The 19,313-nt window shown below is 35.8% G+C and overlaps 1 protein-coding gene across 1 annotated transcript in view; it reads left to right on the plus strand.

Moving 5' to 3' along the window:
• Window positions 1-19,313, plus strand: part of CPPED1 (calcineurin like phosphoesterase domain containing 1) — a 146,235-nt gene that overhangs the window by 18,505 nt on the left and 108,417 nt on the right. Inside the window, exon 2 of the mRNA XM_007498620.3 lies at window positions 16,696-16,914. Coding sequence (XP_007498682.1) covers window positions 16,696-16,914 — 219 coding nt within the window. The remainder of the gene's footprint in view (window positions 1-16,695; window positions 16,915-19,313) is intronic.

The raw sequence follows: 19,313 nt of genomic DNA on the forward strand, positions 1-19,313 counted from the left end.
CTTATTAATATGCTCATCTTCCGACCCCTATCTTAACTTCTTAAGGATAAATATGCCCAGTTCCTTCAGCAAGTTCTCACATGTAATGTACTCAGGACCCTTCACTATTCTGGTTGCCTTGAACACACTTAAGCTTAACAATGCCCTTTTAAAACTGTGGTGCTCAGAACTGAACATACTAAACTCTTGACTATTCCTCCCCCATCTTATACTGAAGTATAAAGTTGGTTTTATATTCAAGTGCAAGGCTTTACTTTTATCCCAATTGAATTTTATCTTATTAGAGTCTATCAAGATCCTTTTAGATCCTAACTTTGCCAGGCATCACGTTGGCCGTCTCTGCCCATTTTGTGTCATCTACAAACTGATGAACATACCATCTATATCTTTACCTAAGTCATTGATAAAAATGTAAATCAACTGCTGGGAAAATTGGAAAACAGTATGGGAGAGATTAGGTTTAAAGCAACATCTTAAACTCTACACCAAGATAGATTAGGCATGGGTGAATGACTTGAATATAAAGAAAGAAATTATAAGTAAACTAGGTGAACACAATAGTATACCTGTCAGATCTTTGGGAAAGGAAAGATTTCAAGAATAAGCACGAGTTAGAAAAAATTACAAAATGTAAAATAAATAATTTTGATTACATTAAATTAAAAAGTTTTGTACAAATAAAACCAATGCAACCAAAATTAGAAGAGAAGCAACAAATTTGGGAAAAAAATCTTCATAACAAAAACCTCTGATAATGATTTAGTTATTCATATGTATATATATGGAGCTAAATAACTTGTACAAAAAAATCAAGCCATTCCCCAATTGATAAATGGGCAAGGGACATGAAGAGGCAATTTTCAGATAAAGAAATCAAAACTATCAATAAGCACATGAAAAAATGTTCTAAATCTCTTATAATTCAAGAAATGCAAATCAAAACAACTCTGAGGTACTGCCTCACACCTAGGAGATTGACTAACATATGACAGCAAAGGAAGATAATAAATGTTGGAGGGGATGTGGCAAAATAGGGACATGAATGCATTGCTGGTGGAGTTGTGGATTGATCTAAACATTCTGGATGGTAATTTGGAACAATGTCCAAAGGGCCTTAAAAGATTGCCTGCCCTTGGATTCAGCCATACCACTGTTGGGTTTATACCCCAAAGAGATAATAAGGAAAAAAGACTTGTACAAAAATATTTATAGCTGCGAACTTTGTGGTGGCAAAAAATTGGAAAATGAGGAGATGCCCTTCAATTGGGGAATGGCTAAACAAATTGTGGTATCTGTTGGTGATGGACTACTGTGTGCTAAAAGGAATAATGAACTGGAGGAATTCCATGTGAACTGGAACGACCTCCAGGAATTGATGCAGAGTGAAAGGATCAGAACCAGGAGAACCTTATACACAGAGACAGATACGCTGTGGCACAATCGAATGTAGTTGACTTCTCCAATAGCAGCAATGATCCAAGACATTTCTGAGGAACTTATGAGAAAGAACACTATCCACATCCAAAGAAAGAACTGTGGGAATAGAAACACAGAAGAAACACAACTGCTTGACCACATGGGTCAATGGGGATATGATTGGGGATGTAGACTCTAAACCTAAATCACCCTAATGCAAATGTTAATAATATGGAAATAGATGTTGATCAATGTCACATGTAAAACCCAGTGGAATTGTGTGTTAGCTATGGGAGGGGGATGGATTGAGGGGAGAGAAAGAACATGAATCGTGTAACCATGGAAAAATTTTCTTAATTAAATAAAATTTTAAAAAATGTAAATCATCATTTCAGGGGCAAGCCCAGATCCCTCGGCCCTCCACTGAAGACTTCCTTCCATATTGACAGTGAACAAATAGTGATTTTTCTTTGGGTGCAAGCCATCCAGCCATTTCTTAATCCTTCTGATTGTACTATCATCTATGAAAGCAAATTATTTGAGTCAATGACAATTTTTCATGCTCCTTTCAACTAATATCTTCTTTCCCTCTGTCATTCTTGTTTTGTAAATAAGAAAATTAAGACCCAGAGAAGTTTAGTGATTTGTTTAAAGTCATTTAGCTTCTTAATGGCAAAGCCAGTAAGACTTCATATTCCATTTTTACTCTCTGGTGTATTCCCTGGCTTCCTTTAAATCTCAATTAAAATCCTACCTTCTACAATACACCTTTCCCAACCTCTTTTAATTCTAGTGCCTTCCTCCTTTTAATTATTTCTTTCTTATCCTCTATATGGTTTGCTTCGTAAATGTTTGTTTACATGTTTCTCTCCTTTACCCCCTCCCCCATTGGATTATAAACTCCTTTAGAGCTGGGACTGTCTTTTTGTTTCTTTTTTTGTACTCCCAGGGCTTAGCACTGTGCCTGGCATGTTTTAAGAGTTTTAAGAAATGTTGACTGATTGTTTGGTGGGTAAAGCTGATATTTATATAAATCATAGAATCTCTCAGCAAATAGAAAAGAAAAAAGAAGACATAGTTAGCACATCTTGTAAAATGTCTTTAGAGACTTTGAAAGGTACTAGAAATGGCTGCTTGGCTTTTTGTTTCTTAACCTTAGCCAGGAATATTAAAAACTGCTTAGTGGGTAGAAGTGTGATTTGCCCATTTTCTTTTACTGCTTCCTTGAAGAATTTGTACTTCTGGATTTTTGAATGGCCCCAACATTAGAATTTCATGACCCACAAAAAAATGTATGGTTACATTTGTATGAAAAAATAAAAAATATTCTCACTGGTCCTTGGAGTATATAATTTAGAGAATATTTCTCTTGGCATAGGAGTCACAAAAATAAATTATTATGGTGCCTATATATAAATAACTATTTTATTTAACTTAATGTCATTTTGTAGTAAGGGGACTTGGGCTGTTATACCTCCAAGAACTCAACCATTTCTATCACTAAAGTGGGATTAATCCCAAGATAAGATTATGAGTTTTGCTTGAACACATTTTGGTTGTGGTTTACTGTAGAGTACAACCGTGATAAATTGCAGATATTTCAAATTTCATTTTTGGGGCATTTTTTCTCATGCTAAAAACTTTTCCCATACTCTATAAGGTACTCATCATTCCCAATTCTAAGCAACTGATGCAACAATGTATAGTAAAAATCATCAGTGTCACCTTGAGACTGAAGAACTAACAATAGCCAGTAGATTAGTTTTTTACCAATCCCTGGGGTGTAAGTACATGTGAGGGTTTTATGGATGTAGGACTAGGCCCCTAAAACAGTAATGTCATCATTTTAACATTATTCCTTGGAGGAAAGTTATAGGATTAACCAAATTAATTAAAAGAAATAGGATAGGATTTCTATTTTTTAAAATGAGTTTAACACATGAGCCTTGTTTAACACATAACATAAATTTAGGTAGAATTTAGTCATATAAGTCCAGATCAGTGGTTAAAAACTTAAATCATTTGGTTTTAGTGTGTGGTTCATTAGGTTATAGTGTGACATTTATTAGGTGATAATAGCCAAAATTGCCAATAAGATGTTTAGTCAATTGTGTGTGGGTTTTTTTTTTAAGTACTTCATTAACAAATGACGCAACCATCTAAAAGGTGTGTAACCAAGATGACAGAAAAAAAGGATATACATAGAAAAATCCAGGGACATATATTAGATATTAAAAGCCAAAATGATTTGGTTGTATGTCTTTTTTTAAACAAGAAATTGTAATATAAACTGAATCATTTATAGATATGAAAGATAGAATTCTGTATAAGGCAGTTTAGAAATTAGTATTACAGTAAACTTACCATAGAAAAAAGTTGTTAAAGCCTTATTTTTAGCATAATCCTATTTCACAAATTATATATAGTCCATTTATATCAGATATAGAATTTTTGTCCAGCTTCTCCTAGGTCAGATCTAAAACGAACCAGTAAATAGGAATAGAAGATGTGAATAGGATATAATTATCCAGAAGTATGGAGAGAGAGGTTAAAAATGAGAGGACAGCAAACATGCTAGGCCAGGCTAAGACCAGTTAACAGATTCACTTCTGGGACATATAATATACAAAGGGATAACACAAGTACCAATCAGAGAATCCAAGGCAAAGGAAGAATTAAGATGCCATAGCATAAGCACCAGGCATATTAAGAAATTGATACTTTTTTGAAACATAAACTACTTCTGGGAAGCTTAATTCTACTTTTTTTGGAGGCTTGCTTTCCCTGCCCCTTCCTTTTATGGTCCCAACCTAAGATCCCATCACCTCTTGCTGGTCCAATCCAATTACCTCTTTTCATTTGGCACATCATGCTTTCCCCTACCCAATACCTCTTCACATTTGGAGGTGTCTTGTGCTTCAGATCTCTCTGTGAATGCAATTCAGTTCACTTCTACAAGCATTTATTAAGTACTTGCAATATACAAAGCCCTATGCAAGGCACAGGTAGTACAAGAAGAAAATTAAATAGGCCTCTGTGTACTTTATTTTGGACAATATTGCCAAGATAAGTAAATACAAAGTAGTTTAGTGAAGCAAGAAAGCATTAACCACTGATAGGGATCCTAAAGGGGTAGAGGAAGTAGAATGGGGGAATAGAGTAGGTATCAAGCAAAACCTTTTAGAGGAGATGAGCCTTGAAAGGAATTAGGAAGTCTTAGGAATAGAGGTGAATAGAAAAAGAATTCCACTCCTGGGTACAGTGTATTTGAAAGCACAGAGGTAGGAGATGGCATAAATATTCTAGAAGAAAATGGTATGCAGGTGAGTTTGTTTGGAATGTAGAATGCTGGGGGAGGAGGGACAATTTGAACTAGTCTGGAAAGATATTTGTTGCCATGTTTTGAAGGGTATTTATTAACTGCCAAACAAAGGAGTTTGCATTTTATCCTAGCCATAGGGTACCACTGAATTTTCTTGAGCAGGGAAATGACAGCCTGGTGTTTCAGGAATAAGAATTTAGAGCTGGGTATGGAGGATGGATTGGAGAGAGGAGACTGGAAGTGGGGAGATCACTTTGGAAGTTATTACAATAGCCTAAGTAAAAAGTGATCCAGACCTGAACTATAATGGTGGTGGCCATGTGAATGAAGTCAAGACAATGGATTTGAGACATCATATGTAAAATTAACAATACATTGCAATTGATTGATTGGCTATGGGGAGTGAGAGAGAATGAATAGTCAAGGATGTCTCTAAGACTGAAAATCTGAGATTGATGATGTTCCCTTCAAAGAATTAGAGATGGAATAGAGTGGGGAGAGAGTTTATTTTATCTTTATTTTTATTTTTTAAATTTAAAACCCTTACCTTCTATACTAAATATTGGTTCCAAGGCAGAAAAGCAGTAAGGACTAGGCAATGGAAGTTAAGTGACTTGCCCAGGGTCACCCAGCTAGGAAGTATCTTAGGCCAGATTTGAACCCTGGGCCTCTGGTCTCTAGGCCAGGCTCTCAATCCACTGAGCCACCCAGCTGCCTCCTGGAGAGAGGTTTAGAAAGGAAAATGATGTTTTAGGCATGTAGAGTTAGACCAGCCTATAGGCATCTAGATCAGTGTGGAGAACCTTTTTAAGTTCAAGTGCCCAGAGGGCAAATTCAAGCTGTCTGAATGCCCCACATTACCAAGGCTAGTAGAGGAAGGAAGTGCTTGCTTTGGGCAGCTGGACAGAGGAGCAGAGCATGCAAAAAATGCCCTTGGGCCTTGGGAAGAGGGGGAATGGAGTAGCTTTCCCCAGTGCAGGCCATATATGTGTGCCAATACTTTGCCAACAGTGATCTAGGTGGAGATGTCAGGAATGCAGAATGGAGTAGTGCTCAACAATCCATATTCTATTTCAAATACTCCTGTGGTATACCAAAGATTAGCCTAGGTAGCCTCCAGCTTCCCCTTGTAGTCCATCACTATAAGGACTGCGGCATACAGACCAAGTGCAGAGGAGGAGGCGACACTAGTTCATCTAGAAGGCCATGTTTAGGATGGACAAGTGGACTGTTTTTATTGCAATTCTAAAGTGTGCAGTGAAGTGTACTATGGAAGAAATTATGACAGCAGAGATTTTCAAGGACTCTTGTCTATGCTTCAGATATTCAGAAGATATGTGCTATATAAAAAGGACAGTCTTCATCTGACAGGTTGTAAATTGTTCAAGTTAGAAATGTTTGATGGGTCGGGGTTAAGCAGATCATATAGAACATTGAGCTAGAAAGGAATTCAGCATTTCATCTGCCCATTTTATACATGAAAAAACTGAGACTTAATGTAGTTATTTGAGTTGTCCAAAGTTACACAGGAAACAAAACTAGGATTTGAATGTGTGTCCTCTGATTTTAATGCCTAATACTCCTTTTTAAAGAGAAGGCTGTGGAAACTTAAGGTTTTCTTCACGAGTGGGCAGCCAGGAATTATGGCTTACTGACATTCTCTAGTTAGGAGGTCTGTGATGTGAGATAAAGTGAGTCATCTTAAGGCTGCTAGGTTACTCAGTTGATAGAGAACTAGACAGGGAAATAGGAGGACATGGGCTGAACTTTAGTTCCATACACACTGTAACCCAGGGCAAGTCATTTAACCCCAGTTGCCTGGCCTTTGCTACTCTTCTGCCTTTGAACCAATACTTTGTATCAATTCTAAGATAGAAGGTAAAGGTTTTTTTAAAAATACAGTGAGTCATCTTAAACTTGGTGTAGTAAACATATTGTACCAATATAGCGTGGTACCCTTTGAATCAGGGAAAGCCAGTAAGGAATATAACATCACTGCCCTCCACAGAAACTAAGGGAAGGATGGGTTTGTGTGGTCCCTGATCATCACACACAATATCAGTGAACATTTTTGATCCTGATCACCACATACAATATCAGTGAACATCTTTGATGAACATGCATTTTCCCATTTTATGCCTTAGATTTGGTGTTCATAATCAAAGGCTTTTTAAACAGATATTTTAACTTAAAAAATCAGTACCTGGGCGAGGTAGCTCAGTGGATTGAGAGCCAGGCCTAAACACGGGAGGTCCTAAATTCAAATCTAGCCTCAGATACTTCCCAGCTGTGTGATCCTGGGTAAGTCCCTTACTTTACTCTTCTGCCTTGGAACCAATATTGATTCCAAGATGGAAGGTAAGTATTTAACAAAAAAATCAGAACCTATCATAGGTAAACAATAACAAAACTGAGAATTCAAGGGAAATTGATGATTATCTAGACAATATGAAGTCCCAAACTAACAAAATAAGAAGTAGAAACATTAAAGTACTCAGTCAGAAAAAGAAATTGAACAAGCCATGAACTGCTAAAGAAAAAATTCCTACTCTGACCAGATCAATTTCCAGGTAATTTTTGTCAAATATTTAAGGAATAATTAATGCTATGCTACCAAAAATATTCTCAGAAATAGAAACAGAGACATTACCTACTTCTTTTATGGAACAATTTTGCCTTTTTTCTTTTTTTCATCCTATGTATATTTTATAATGTTCCATACCATAGATCCAGATATTCTGACATCTCCTAATTTAGACTTATTTTAAAATAACTACATTTGTGCTGTTCTATTACATCAAATTTCTGTTTTAATGTAATTATAAGACTCTTCTTTTTTTTCACTGGCAGTGTTTCTATCTGAAGTATTCTTCCTTTTGTCTATTTTGTTAAGGGCTTGTTTGAAAAAACTTTAATATAACTATTGGTAATATGATATGCAACAGCACATCACATCCACACACAACCATTGGCAAGTGTAGACTGAAGTTTTTGTGGTATGTTAAAAACCTCCAACCATATCATATCCATTGAACTATTTTGTAATTTATTCAAATAAAATTTTGCATTATTTGAATTAAGTGTTAATTAATATAGTGTATTGTTGACTCATTGAATTTTCAGTCAACTAAAACCCATAGATCTTTTTCATATGAACTGTTGTCTTCCCATGTCTCTTCCATTTTGTAGTTGAAAAGCTCATTTTTTAAAATTTGAGCATATAACTTTATATTTATACCTATTAAAGTTCATCTTTTTGGATTCATCCTTAGTGTTCTAACTTGTCAACCTTTTTTTTTAAGATCTGACATTGTCATACATTGTGTTAGGTGGAAGTAGCTAATGCTACTAGGTTTTTGTTATTTACTAATTTGACAAGCATACCATCTGTGTCCTTATCTAAGTCATTGTTAAAAATGTTGAATAGGACAGAGCCAAGCATAGATCCCTGAGATAGATACTTCATTGAACATTTCCTTCCAAGTTGACATTAAACCATTAATGACTACTTTTTGGATTCAGTCATTCATTCAACCTGTTCTGAATTTACTTAACTATGTAATTGACTACTCCACATTTCTATATCAAGTCCATAAGCATGGGTTAATCGCTTATAGCTTATATAGCTAAAATATATGTAGATATAGAATTCAACTTAGTAATTTATTAGTCCCTATTGAAAAAGCAAATTGATGTTGAATGTTTTTTTTTTAACTAAGCCTTACTAACTTTTCATGATTGCTACTTCCTTCTCTATATTTTCGCTGACTATGCCTTTAATAATGTATTCAAGAATTTTTCCAGGAGACAAAGACCCACCTCTCTTATCCATAATTTGAATCATTATATTAGACTTTTTCCAGCCCTGTACTAACTCTTCCCATCATCTTTCCAAAAAAAAAAATAAATGACTAGCTCAACAATAACATCTGTACTCTTAAGGTGTATAGTTCAGCTGGACCTAGCAACCTGAACTCAAAAGGTTTGGAATATAGTCTCTTACTTATCTGCCTATTTATGTTGGATTTCAACTTGTTTTTAACAAATTTGTTCTTTCATTTGCAGACCAAAGATTATACTTGGCAGGGAGAACAGAAGCAAAATAAGTTGATTATTGCTACCTTTTATCTATCATGTGTTATTTTTATTTCATCTCCAGAAGTAATGGCCATTAGGAATAGACTGTCAAAGATCCTGATATTGAAGGAGTCTTAGAAACTATGAGTATCTTTTTCCTTTGTTACAAATTCTAAAATGGAATTGCCATTTTCCCCTTGATTCCCCTTGGTTCCATTCCAGCAGCCAGTTCCTTATTGTTGGTGAAAATCAGCTCTAGTATGGAAGTTCCCATTCTTGGTTCTTCTGTTTAAAGGATTAAATTATCACTAAGGCAAAGTAAAAATCTTAATGACTGTTGGGCAAATAGAAACTTTTAACATATGTTTACTGAATGGAAACTTAACATCACATTTATACATAGCTCTGTGCCAGTCTTGTGATCTATTTCCCAAACTCATAATATATTTCTTTGTATTCTGTAGTGTGCTTTAATAATAATTTCATCTCTGTTGATCTTCATCTAAACATTTTCCACCATGATTCCCCACTCCAGCTATTAGATTTCCTCACATTAACTTTTACCTAAAAAAGTATTCAGGTGCTTGTAAAAAAAAACAGGTACAGAAAATAAGATGGGCTAGTACTTGATTCTAGTGTTCAGCTGCTCAGGAGTTTTAATGTTGTATTTCACTTCTGATTTCATTCCATAAATGTACGTATATATAAGTGAGAAATCCTTTCAAGTTTTGCAAATTTGAAACAAGATTAGAATCTCAAAGGCATTCGGGGCTCCAAATAAACTATGAATTATTATTGGGAATGTATCCATATCCCTAGTCTTGGCTGAACCCAGGCTTAGACACTGATAAGATCTGGGAGTTCTCAGACTTAAGTAGGCCCTTTTTGCCCATATGCAAAAGATGTCAGAACTTGAAGTGACTAGACCTGCTCACTCCTGCTTATGCTCACAACCCTGCAGAAGAAGGGAGTTGATACAACTTGAGAGCAGAGCACCTTCTGGTAGGCCTCCTGAGTATTTATTCTAGTCCTGCTTATATCTTTTAGTGTTAGTATAATGCAAGAAATCCTATGTACATGAGGACACTCCTCCCCCCCTTCCTTTTACATATTTGGGTTCATCTAGAATCTTTCAGAGGTTTTTTTTCCTTTTCCTGACATTTAGATGCCAAAGAGAAAAAAGGAAGTTAAGTTGACCCAAACCATTTAATTTCAGAAAAGTCACTTAAAGTCATTCTAATATTACAACATGCAGGAAACATTTTTCAGATGAAAATGTTTCATGAAAAAGAGACCAGAAGATGGTCCAGGGGAGGATGCATGAGACACATGAAGACCTGTGCCTGACCATGTGCCCTCCAGTGGCTAGCTGGGAGTGATGCATCAGGTCTTTGTTTAACTGCTGTTTCTGAAAGCTCCTGAAAGGTCTATGAAGGAATTAAATTAGCAGTTGGAACAGACCTGCCAGTCAATAAAAGATAAAAAGAGGTAATCAGAGACTAAAGATTACTCTGTAATCTTCACTTCTGAGGCCAAAATGTCCATGGGGAAATACCCTACTAATGTTTCCAGGTACTAATGTACCTGGAAAACACTAGGTATAAAGAAAACTGACTAGGGCAAGCTATGACTTTGGACTGTATAAGGTAGTTTTAAAGCTGATATTTCATTTTCACTGTAGTAATGACTGCAGAAGAGTTGAGATTTCAAATTCTACCTAGATACAGCCCTGCTTCTTTGTATTTCTAATCTGATACTTCATTTCTTTCAATTCTGCTTTAGGAAAATGAATTTTAATCACTCAATGAATTAGTAATCCTTTGGGGTCAGAGTTGAGAAAGAGCTTAGAATCTCCATGGAATATGGGCTGAGTCATTTGATAAATGATAAATTTGAAAGGCATCTTCCAAACCTTTAACTAAACTGAACTCTGGCCAAGGTGCTAAAGGGAATGACTTCTACTGGACCTATCCAAGTCCCATTCACAAAGAGACTTCCAACTAGGGATATACTGAGGCTCAAGTGAGATAATGAAAGTAAAGCACTTTGCAAACCTCAAAACAATATGAATATGCCAGTTGTTGTGGTTAACCTACTGGCACCAGGTCTCCTCCAATCTGGAGTGTTACAAGGGAATCACTTTAAAAGACTGATATATATTAATTTAAGGTCGCCAAGGAATCAGCTATGTAATTCCTAAATGAAAAACTCAAGTCAGCCGTCAGCCTTTTTTGGAGTTTAATTACAATAGGAGCAAGAAAGGAATTAGAGATATATATAGAGAGAGAAAGGGGAGAGAAGGGAATAGGGCTTAAATACCCCTTCTGTTTAGGCTGGGCCAAAAGGCCCAAGCCCTTAGATAGCTGGGGCAAAGAAAAGAGATCAGTCCCTATTACTCACGTGTCCAAAATGGAGAAACAGTCTCAGAGGCCCCCACCTTCAGCTTCCTTCAGAGCAAGCTTCCTCAGAGCCCAGGAACCACACCGACCCAAAAACTCAACAACCACCACCTCTCGAGTCTCCAGACCCTCCTATCTTTAAGGAAACCATCCAAGTTGCCTCCCCTCAGTCCTCACATCTACCAATCACTCTTCATCAATTTCCCTGTCAATGGAGGCTCTCGCTTAACCCAGGACCGCCCAGAGGTTTCTGGCTTTTTGCACATGTCTGTTGAAGGTCATATTTTCCAATGATTAAATCTATACTCCTTTGTTACAGCCCTTTCTAAATCCTGTTAACTTGAGTATGGTAGAGATTGGAATAATTAAATTTTGATCTAGGCTGCAGCCCTTACTCAATCTTATTAGGACTGAATAGGGTGGAGTATCTCCATTGTATCAATTCTAAAATCAATCAAGACTCAAAGAAATTCCTGTTCTATGCTCAAGCATAGGTCAAAGTCCTTTCCATTGTTCAGCAAAGGGTTTCTGTCCTAAAGTACTCTTAAGAAGGGAAGAGAAGGAACCTCCCATGCCAATGGGGTTCCCATTCCAATAGACAATCAGTAAGAAATTTTCCAAGTATGAAATATCCCAATGGTGAAATTTTCAACAATTATAAGTCTAAGGAAATTTGAGGTTTACAGGAGATTGCTTCCTTCTCTAAGCCCGAGAGGCCATGTAGCTTGTGCTAATAAATGTTTAACAGTTGTAATGGCTGGGGCTAGGGGAGTACACAGATTCTTAAATTCAATATGCAGTTCTAATGCTTTTTCAAATCTAGAGAATCAAGACAATAAATCAAACCCATATTTTTAGTCATCATTGATTATCATTGACATAGACATCACACATTGAGATGTGAATAATTGTTCTCCCAAACAGGTGAGAAATGTGTACATCATACTCCTGCTTTAGGACTTAAAGTGCTTTGGTCAGGGCTTGGAGTGTCTTATTTATGTATATGTTTACATATATACATACATTTTTATATATGTTACTTTACATATGTTGTTATATATAATTTATCAAATTTCTCAGACAGCCCTTAGTGAATAGCCCAGAAAACTTCTTAATACCTGTATTAAGGACATGTTCTCATAATAGCTTCACATTTTACATTTTTCTCTCTAAGAAGAGTCTGTAGTCATACTTCCATTTGGTTGCAATTTCTTTATTAGTTATGGTTTTATTTATAGTGCCAGTGCCAATATTGCTATAATTTAGTTCTTCCACTATTATTTTGACTTATTGGTCAAAGATCTCACTTTTGAGTGTCGACAGTTAATTTTTTATAGACTGTCTGATGGATATTGCCACCTGGATGTCACCCAGGTTAGTAATTTTGAAGTAAACCTTGACTTTCCCTTCTACCTTATTCTTCATATTCAGTCAGTTACCATGTCTTACAACTGTGTGGGTGAACCTATGACATATGTGCCAGAGGGGGCTGTTCCCTTCCCCCTCTCCACTGAGCCTGAGGACATTTCTCCCATCACCTCTGCCCAGCAGCCCAGTGGGAGCACTTCCTCCCTCCCCTGTCTGGTGTAAGGCACTGGAGCAGGGGGAAGGGGGGATCTAACATGCAGCATATGGGTGCAGTTTGTCCAGAGTAGTTTGCTTATTACCTTCATGGTTAGACTGGGTGCCCTTTGAGGGCAGATACTCTTTTGCCTTTCTTTGTGTTAGCACAGGGCCAGGCAAACAGTAAGTACTTGAGAAATGTTTATGGACTGAATGACAAACACTGGAAAGATGTCAGCATGAGATAGTCACTCAGCCAGCTCAGGTTAATTGTAAAGAAAGCCAAGATTTTCAGTTAACTGTGAACAGTTGTGTTTTGATGGTATCACTGTAGCAACTCTAGAAGATGTACAATTAGAATTCTCTTTTCACCTTGACTATTGATTGCATACATCATAGTTTTATGCAGTTATTTTTCATATTCACTTGAGATTTGATTGAGGAAATGACAGATAATAAATACAATTTTATGTTAGTAATATATGTGTGCTTTATGAAAAAGTCATAAAATATATAGAGAACTTTATGGATTATAAATCTAATTGGAAGAGGAGAAAAGGAAATTTAACACTAAAAGACCAAGTGGAACTGTTAACTAATGTTTACCTAATTTCTTTATTGTGATACATAAGTGTATCACTTTATTATCATTGTTGCTTTTCCAGTCACTGGTATAAATTGCATCCCATCTTTGCATTCTTACCTTTTAGAATTTTTGTTCAGGTCCTTCCATGAATCTTCTATAAAGGACCAACTTAATGCACTGGAGGACTATCTCTGATTCTCTTTATTATTTTATGAATACTGGAGCAGATTCTCCTGGAAGTCAGTAATCACTCAAAGGAGTTTGGCTAGTCCATTCACACAGGAAAGATTAAATGGATGAAAAATACCTGCTGTTCAGATTTCAACATGCATTTGGACAGTCATGTTGTTGAATTTGCTCAATAGTATATATGTACATATGTGTATATATATATGTGGAGGGATGGTGCAGATAGACAGTGACCTTAGCCCTGCAACAAGAAGTATGAGGAGAGTGGACTAGGTAGCTTTTGGTAGACTGAAAGACTTCTTTATTGACCTCAAGTTTCCTAAGAAAGTAGATCTTTTAAATATTCCCATTTTATATTTTATTGGTGTTACTAAATGGCAGCAAGATATAGAATACCACTGCTCCCAAAGAATTAAAGATGAGTATCACATAAAGAACAATGCAGAGATACATAATAAGTGTGAGCAGGTTGTAGCAAGTAACCAATAAGGCATTCTGAAGAACAGGAGTAAAGGAGTAATCAAGGAATTTTGTGACAGAAAGAGAAAATGGACTGGTCACATAGCCAGAATGAGAGATAACAGTCCACTGGCACCTCATGATGATAGGAGAAAACAAGGCCTCCAGTGCTACAGGCAGACTCCTGTGGTGATTTTGGGGGAGAGTATGTCTTCAGGTTGCCCAGAATGGGCAGTCCTGGAGGGGCTGTGATATACATGATTGGCATGAACTTCTGAATCAATGAAATCACAATTTAAACAAATATTATGTGACACTCAGGCTGTCTATCTGTTTTCCATTATTCTTACTAAATGACTGGCCACATCTTTTTCTAGCCATACATGTCCTTGACTATGCCTTTTATGCTATTTCTAACACAATCCATTCCTGGCAATATGCAGTAGTCTATTGTTATATCGTTACACTGCCCATTGCTGCACTAGCATTACTTTGCCCTTTGGGTGACTGAAGTTGTTTCTCCTGAGATTTTGATGTTAAATTCTTTGTAGCTACGTCAGCCCTGGGAAAATACTGATATTAATATTGACTTTCTTGTCAAGGAACAGCTAGCTTAAGACTATTGAAAGCAGTATACTATTTCCCAAATATAATACATTTCATATTCCTCCTCCTATTCAGTTATGAACCTAGTTTATTGTACATCTGTAGGCAGTCCAAGATGTTTTCATTGCTGTACTAATTCATTGAGTTTTCTATCCAACTATCTCATAATTTGGTTATTACACATTTTTCATCCACTATTTTTTCTGATGTGGATTGCTAACCTAATCTCTTTTAAGTAGCAATCTCTTTTTATAGCAACAGCAGTAAAAATACCTTTTTTTTTTAATGCTCTTAGGTTCACAAAGTATTTTAAACTTCATAACCCTTTGAGGTAAATCTAAATGCAGTATCTTCCCTTTTGAAGGTGAAACTGAGAAGTGATTTGACCACAGTCAACTAGTAAGGGCCTGGGGCAGAATTAGAAATCAGGCCCCTTGATCCGAAATCCAAATTTTTTTCTACTATGTCTACTAACCAGCTTTACTTCTCATTGAGGAAACTTTAATATAGGCTATAAATTTAGAGCTGGAAGAGACCTTAGCCATTACTTTCTATCTTTAGGAACACTAAAAAAATACACATGGAAATTTTTATGTTTTGTTATTTAGCTAATTGAACCTTAACTAAGTAGTTAGAACTAGTTTAGATTATCTTTGCTAAATATGAATAATGGAAAAACTCCACAATCTGTCCACTTTCAGAAACTAAAACCAAAAAAGAAATAGACATAGCAGGGTTGTTGGTTTTTGTGGGTTTTTTTTTTTTACATTTTACTATTTAGCCAGGATTTAACTAGGTTAAATAGAAAAACATTTAAATAATTCTCATATATATGTGTGTGTATATATATATCCTTTTAAAGCTTTACTTTCTAAAGGTACACATTAATGACTTGCAAAATTCAATTCAATAAAATAGGGATGCAGTAATGAAGCCCTCCCACAGAAGTGCCATTATCCCCATGCATATTCAAATTAAACTTACAGTTTTTAAAATGTTATAATTTTTCATGTTGACTAATTTCAGAATTTTATTATGGCCCTATATATTCAATCAGCTAATCAAATTTCAAGTTCCAAGTTTTATAATTAAAATGCTGGCTCATCTCTAAATAATGCAAACAGTGACATTATAGTAAGAATAAAAATTTTCAAGTATTTAATCTGTTTCAGAGAGCATCACATTCATGGTTTTAAAATTTGGCTTTAAAATTTGCTATTGAAAACTAATATTATATATACAATGTTATATGAATGCTCTGTATTTCACTTTTGATTCTACCATTCTTAAAGAAACAGCTTGGCTTCATTGCATATACAATTATAAGTGTGAATAATGAATTCTGTGAAGTGGTCACGTGTATTAGAGTTTGTACCATTTAAAGTAAGTCAAAATTATGTAAAATATGGTTATTGGTCCTAACCACTTCACTTCTTTCTTTGCACTGGCTATATGCCCTTCCATATGTTTCTCTTTGGCATTTGGGTGTCACCAAGTCTCTGTTTTTTCTTGGTCAAACATGCCATTTCACAGGCCTAGGGGTTTTGAGGAAGAACTTCCTCTACCAAGGTAGAACTGTACCTTTTTTGCAACTTAGAGTTGCCTGGAGCATTGAGAGGTTAAGTGAATTAGCTGCCCAGAGTAGCCCTTCCTGTATGTCAGAGGCAAGGCTTGAACCTAAGACGTTCTGAGCCTGAAGTTAGTTCTCTAGCCAACTAGTCAAATGACCTCTCATAATTAATATAATACAAAATGCTCTAGATTAGGGGTTCTTAATTTGGGCTCCATAAAGTATTTTAAAACATTTTTGTAAGTGCATTTTAATATCAGTTTCCTCTGTAATCCTGTTGTTTTATTTTATGCATTTAAAAACATTATTCTGAGACAGGATCAGTAGACTTCTTCAGACTGCCAAAGGGATCTGGGACAAAAAAAAAAGATTAAGAATGTGATTTTTAATAAATAATATGTTTGAACAACAGCTTATTAAAATGATCTACTTAATTTAAGAAAATACTTTGTTTTAACTTTACTATTTTCCTTAAGAAGTTTTATATTTCTTCCATTTTCCTTTTAAGAAAAAGAGCTTCAATGGAAATCCCCCTTCTACTTCGTTCAGGGAGCAGATCCACAGTTTGGACTGATGAAAGCCTGGTCAGTTGGTGACTGTGAGAATGGTGGTGATGAATGGGAAGAGGAGATGAAATTAACCCAACAAGCTGTACAAGCTATTAACAAGCTCAGTCCCAAACCTAAATTCTTTGTTCTGTGTGGTGACCTCATACATGCTATGCCTGGTAAGACTTAAGAAATTAATGACGATTTTCTGCTTTAACTAGTAAATTTATTTATTTACTTCTTACATTTAATATGCAAAAAATGGTTGATTAGAAAAGAAATCTTTATTTTGCAGTGCTCTTTGCTTCTCTTTGTGGTCATTTCAGTATTATGGAACATGTGAATATTTGTGTTGCATTAATATTTAGATTTAAGGGAAATTAATCAAAGCAAGTAGGCAAAGCAACCGTTTTATGATAATTATTAAATGTGAATAACTGAATGGATCACTGTGTACCCCTTTCATTTTTCTAAGGAAAAACTCAAATTGTTCTTAGGTGTCCGTCTCTTATAAATAAGATTTTTTCATTAATTTCCTCCCTCCTCTCATTTCCCCAATCTTCCTTTATCTCTCAGTTTCTTTGTATATTTTCTCAGTCCTTTTCCTTTTCCCCCTTCTCTTTCCTTCCCCCCCATTTGTTCTATTCTCTATCCACCATCCTATTATAATATTGTGTAGGATCAATCCCCAGTACAAAGGTGCGGCTAAAGGAAATAGCTGTTACTTAGGAAAGGGTTGAAGGATGAAACATAACTGGTATCAGGCCCACAGAACTTTATCCCAGGGCACAAACTTTATTATTTCTGCTCTTCATAGTGTAAGATTTACATTAATATCAATAACTCCCAAGTATTATATTTTATAAAGTTTATTAATAATCACTTGAAGTAGAAAGAAAATAAACTAAAAGAGATAGAAGTTCAAACCTAATTATCTAACAAAAAGTAAACCCATGTGAGTAAGTTCTTCTGCCTCTCCAAAAAGCCCACTTCAGCAGCTAGGATTAGGGAGAGAGAGAGAGGGGCAGGGCTACACAAAACTTATATCCTCCCTATGTTAGCACGTAACATGAGAAGGAAAGTGGGATGCTAGGAATTGGAATCCTGGGGAGCAGATTCTAATTACATAATCCCCCCTGTGATTTAATTGGAAAATAAGCATGTAGAAATCTCCCAAATTTACATGCTTAGTTTCCCCATGGAATCAGTACACATAACCAACTTATATCTCTAAAGATTTTCAACTAGAGGTACATACAATATTGTACTTTCTAAGGGGTAATTACAATAATTTGGGGATAAGAGGGAAATAAAAGAGAAAAAGAACAAATCTAATGATTACTAGGCTTATTGACAAAAAACCAATTGGGGGAAGTCCTCTTGGCATGAGTTTATATTCAAAATAAATGCATTTAACCCCCCACGTTTCAATTTCACTACATCCCAAAGTATATTTTGGATCTTTTGTTTACAGTACGTGGTTTATGCAGGCATCTCCATGGTGCCTTCTCTAAACAATTCACTTTCTTGATTTGGGGCGGTAGCAAGTTTCTTCTCCTAAAATTACTCAAAAACAAGAAAAAAATTTATAAATCTAGAATTTTATGATAATTATGCAATCCCCCATGGAGAGGATGTTGACCAACACATGGATCACCTTGGGATACATGGATGGGTTATGAAATATATGAATAATTGTTAAAAGGAAGTCAAAAACATTTTAAAAAACAAATAGAAGATAAGGAAAAAAAAGCAAAATTAAGTAGTATATAAAAATTCTGAGTTAGCAAGAATAAGCCCATAAGAGATCCTAGAATCAGGGCCCAATAAAGTGATTTAGGTCCCACAAGCCTATAGGACCATTGCAGCAATATGTACTTACACAGTGAGCAGCCAGGACCACAGAAAATTGCCACACTATGAAAGACAGAAAAGGGACTAGATTTTTGCAGCAAATGGGAAATATCATTTCCTGGTCTAATTTTACCTTTTGGCAGCTAAACTGAAGTACTTTGTCTAAACCTGGCACGAGGAAATCCTTCATCTGCCATCAAACAGCCACTTCCTTGAACCCTAATAAGTCCTCTGTTTGGGCACAGATTCTCATCAATCCCAGTGGGATTGGTTGGTCTCCTTGACCATGTGCTTCTAGGTATAGTGACTCTTTTGTGATCCCTTCTCCTGGAATCAGACACATTCATTAATCAAAGTCACATAATATTTAATAATCAGTGGCAAGTTTCCATAGTCTAAAACTTTGGGGTATGCATTAATATTAGGGCTAATGGATATTGTAAACTTATATTAGTGCAAAATCAAAAAACTATTAATGCATTGCTGGTGGAGATATGAATTGATCCAACCATTCTGGAGGGCAATTTGGAACTATGTCCAACAGGCGCTAAAAGACTGTCTGCCCTTTGAACCAGCCATAGCACTGCTGGGTTTGTACCCTAAAGAGATAATAAGGAAAAAGACATGTACAAGAATATTCATAGCTGCGCTCTTTGTGATGGCAAAACAATTGGAAAATGAGAGGATGCCCTTCAATTGGGGAATGGCTGAACAAATTGTGGTA

This window comes from Monodelphis domestica, chromosome 7 (assembly GCF_027887165.1).
Source record: "Monodelphis domestica isolate mMonDom1 chromosome 7, mMonDom1.pri, whole genome shotgun sequence".
NCBI lineage: Eukaryota > Metazoa > Chordata > Mammalia > Didelphimorphia > Didelphidae > Monodelphis > Monodelphis domestica.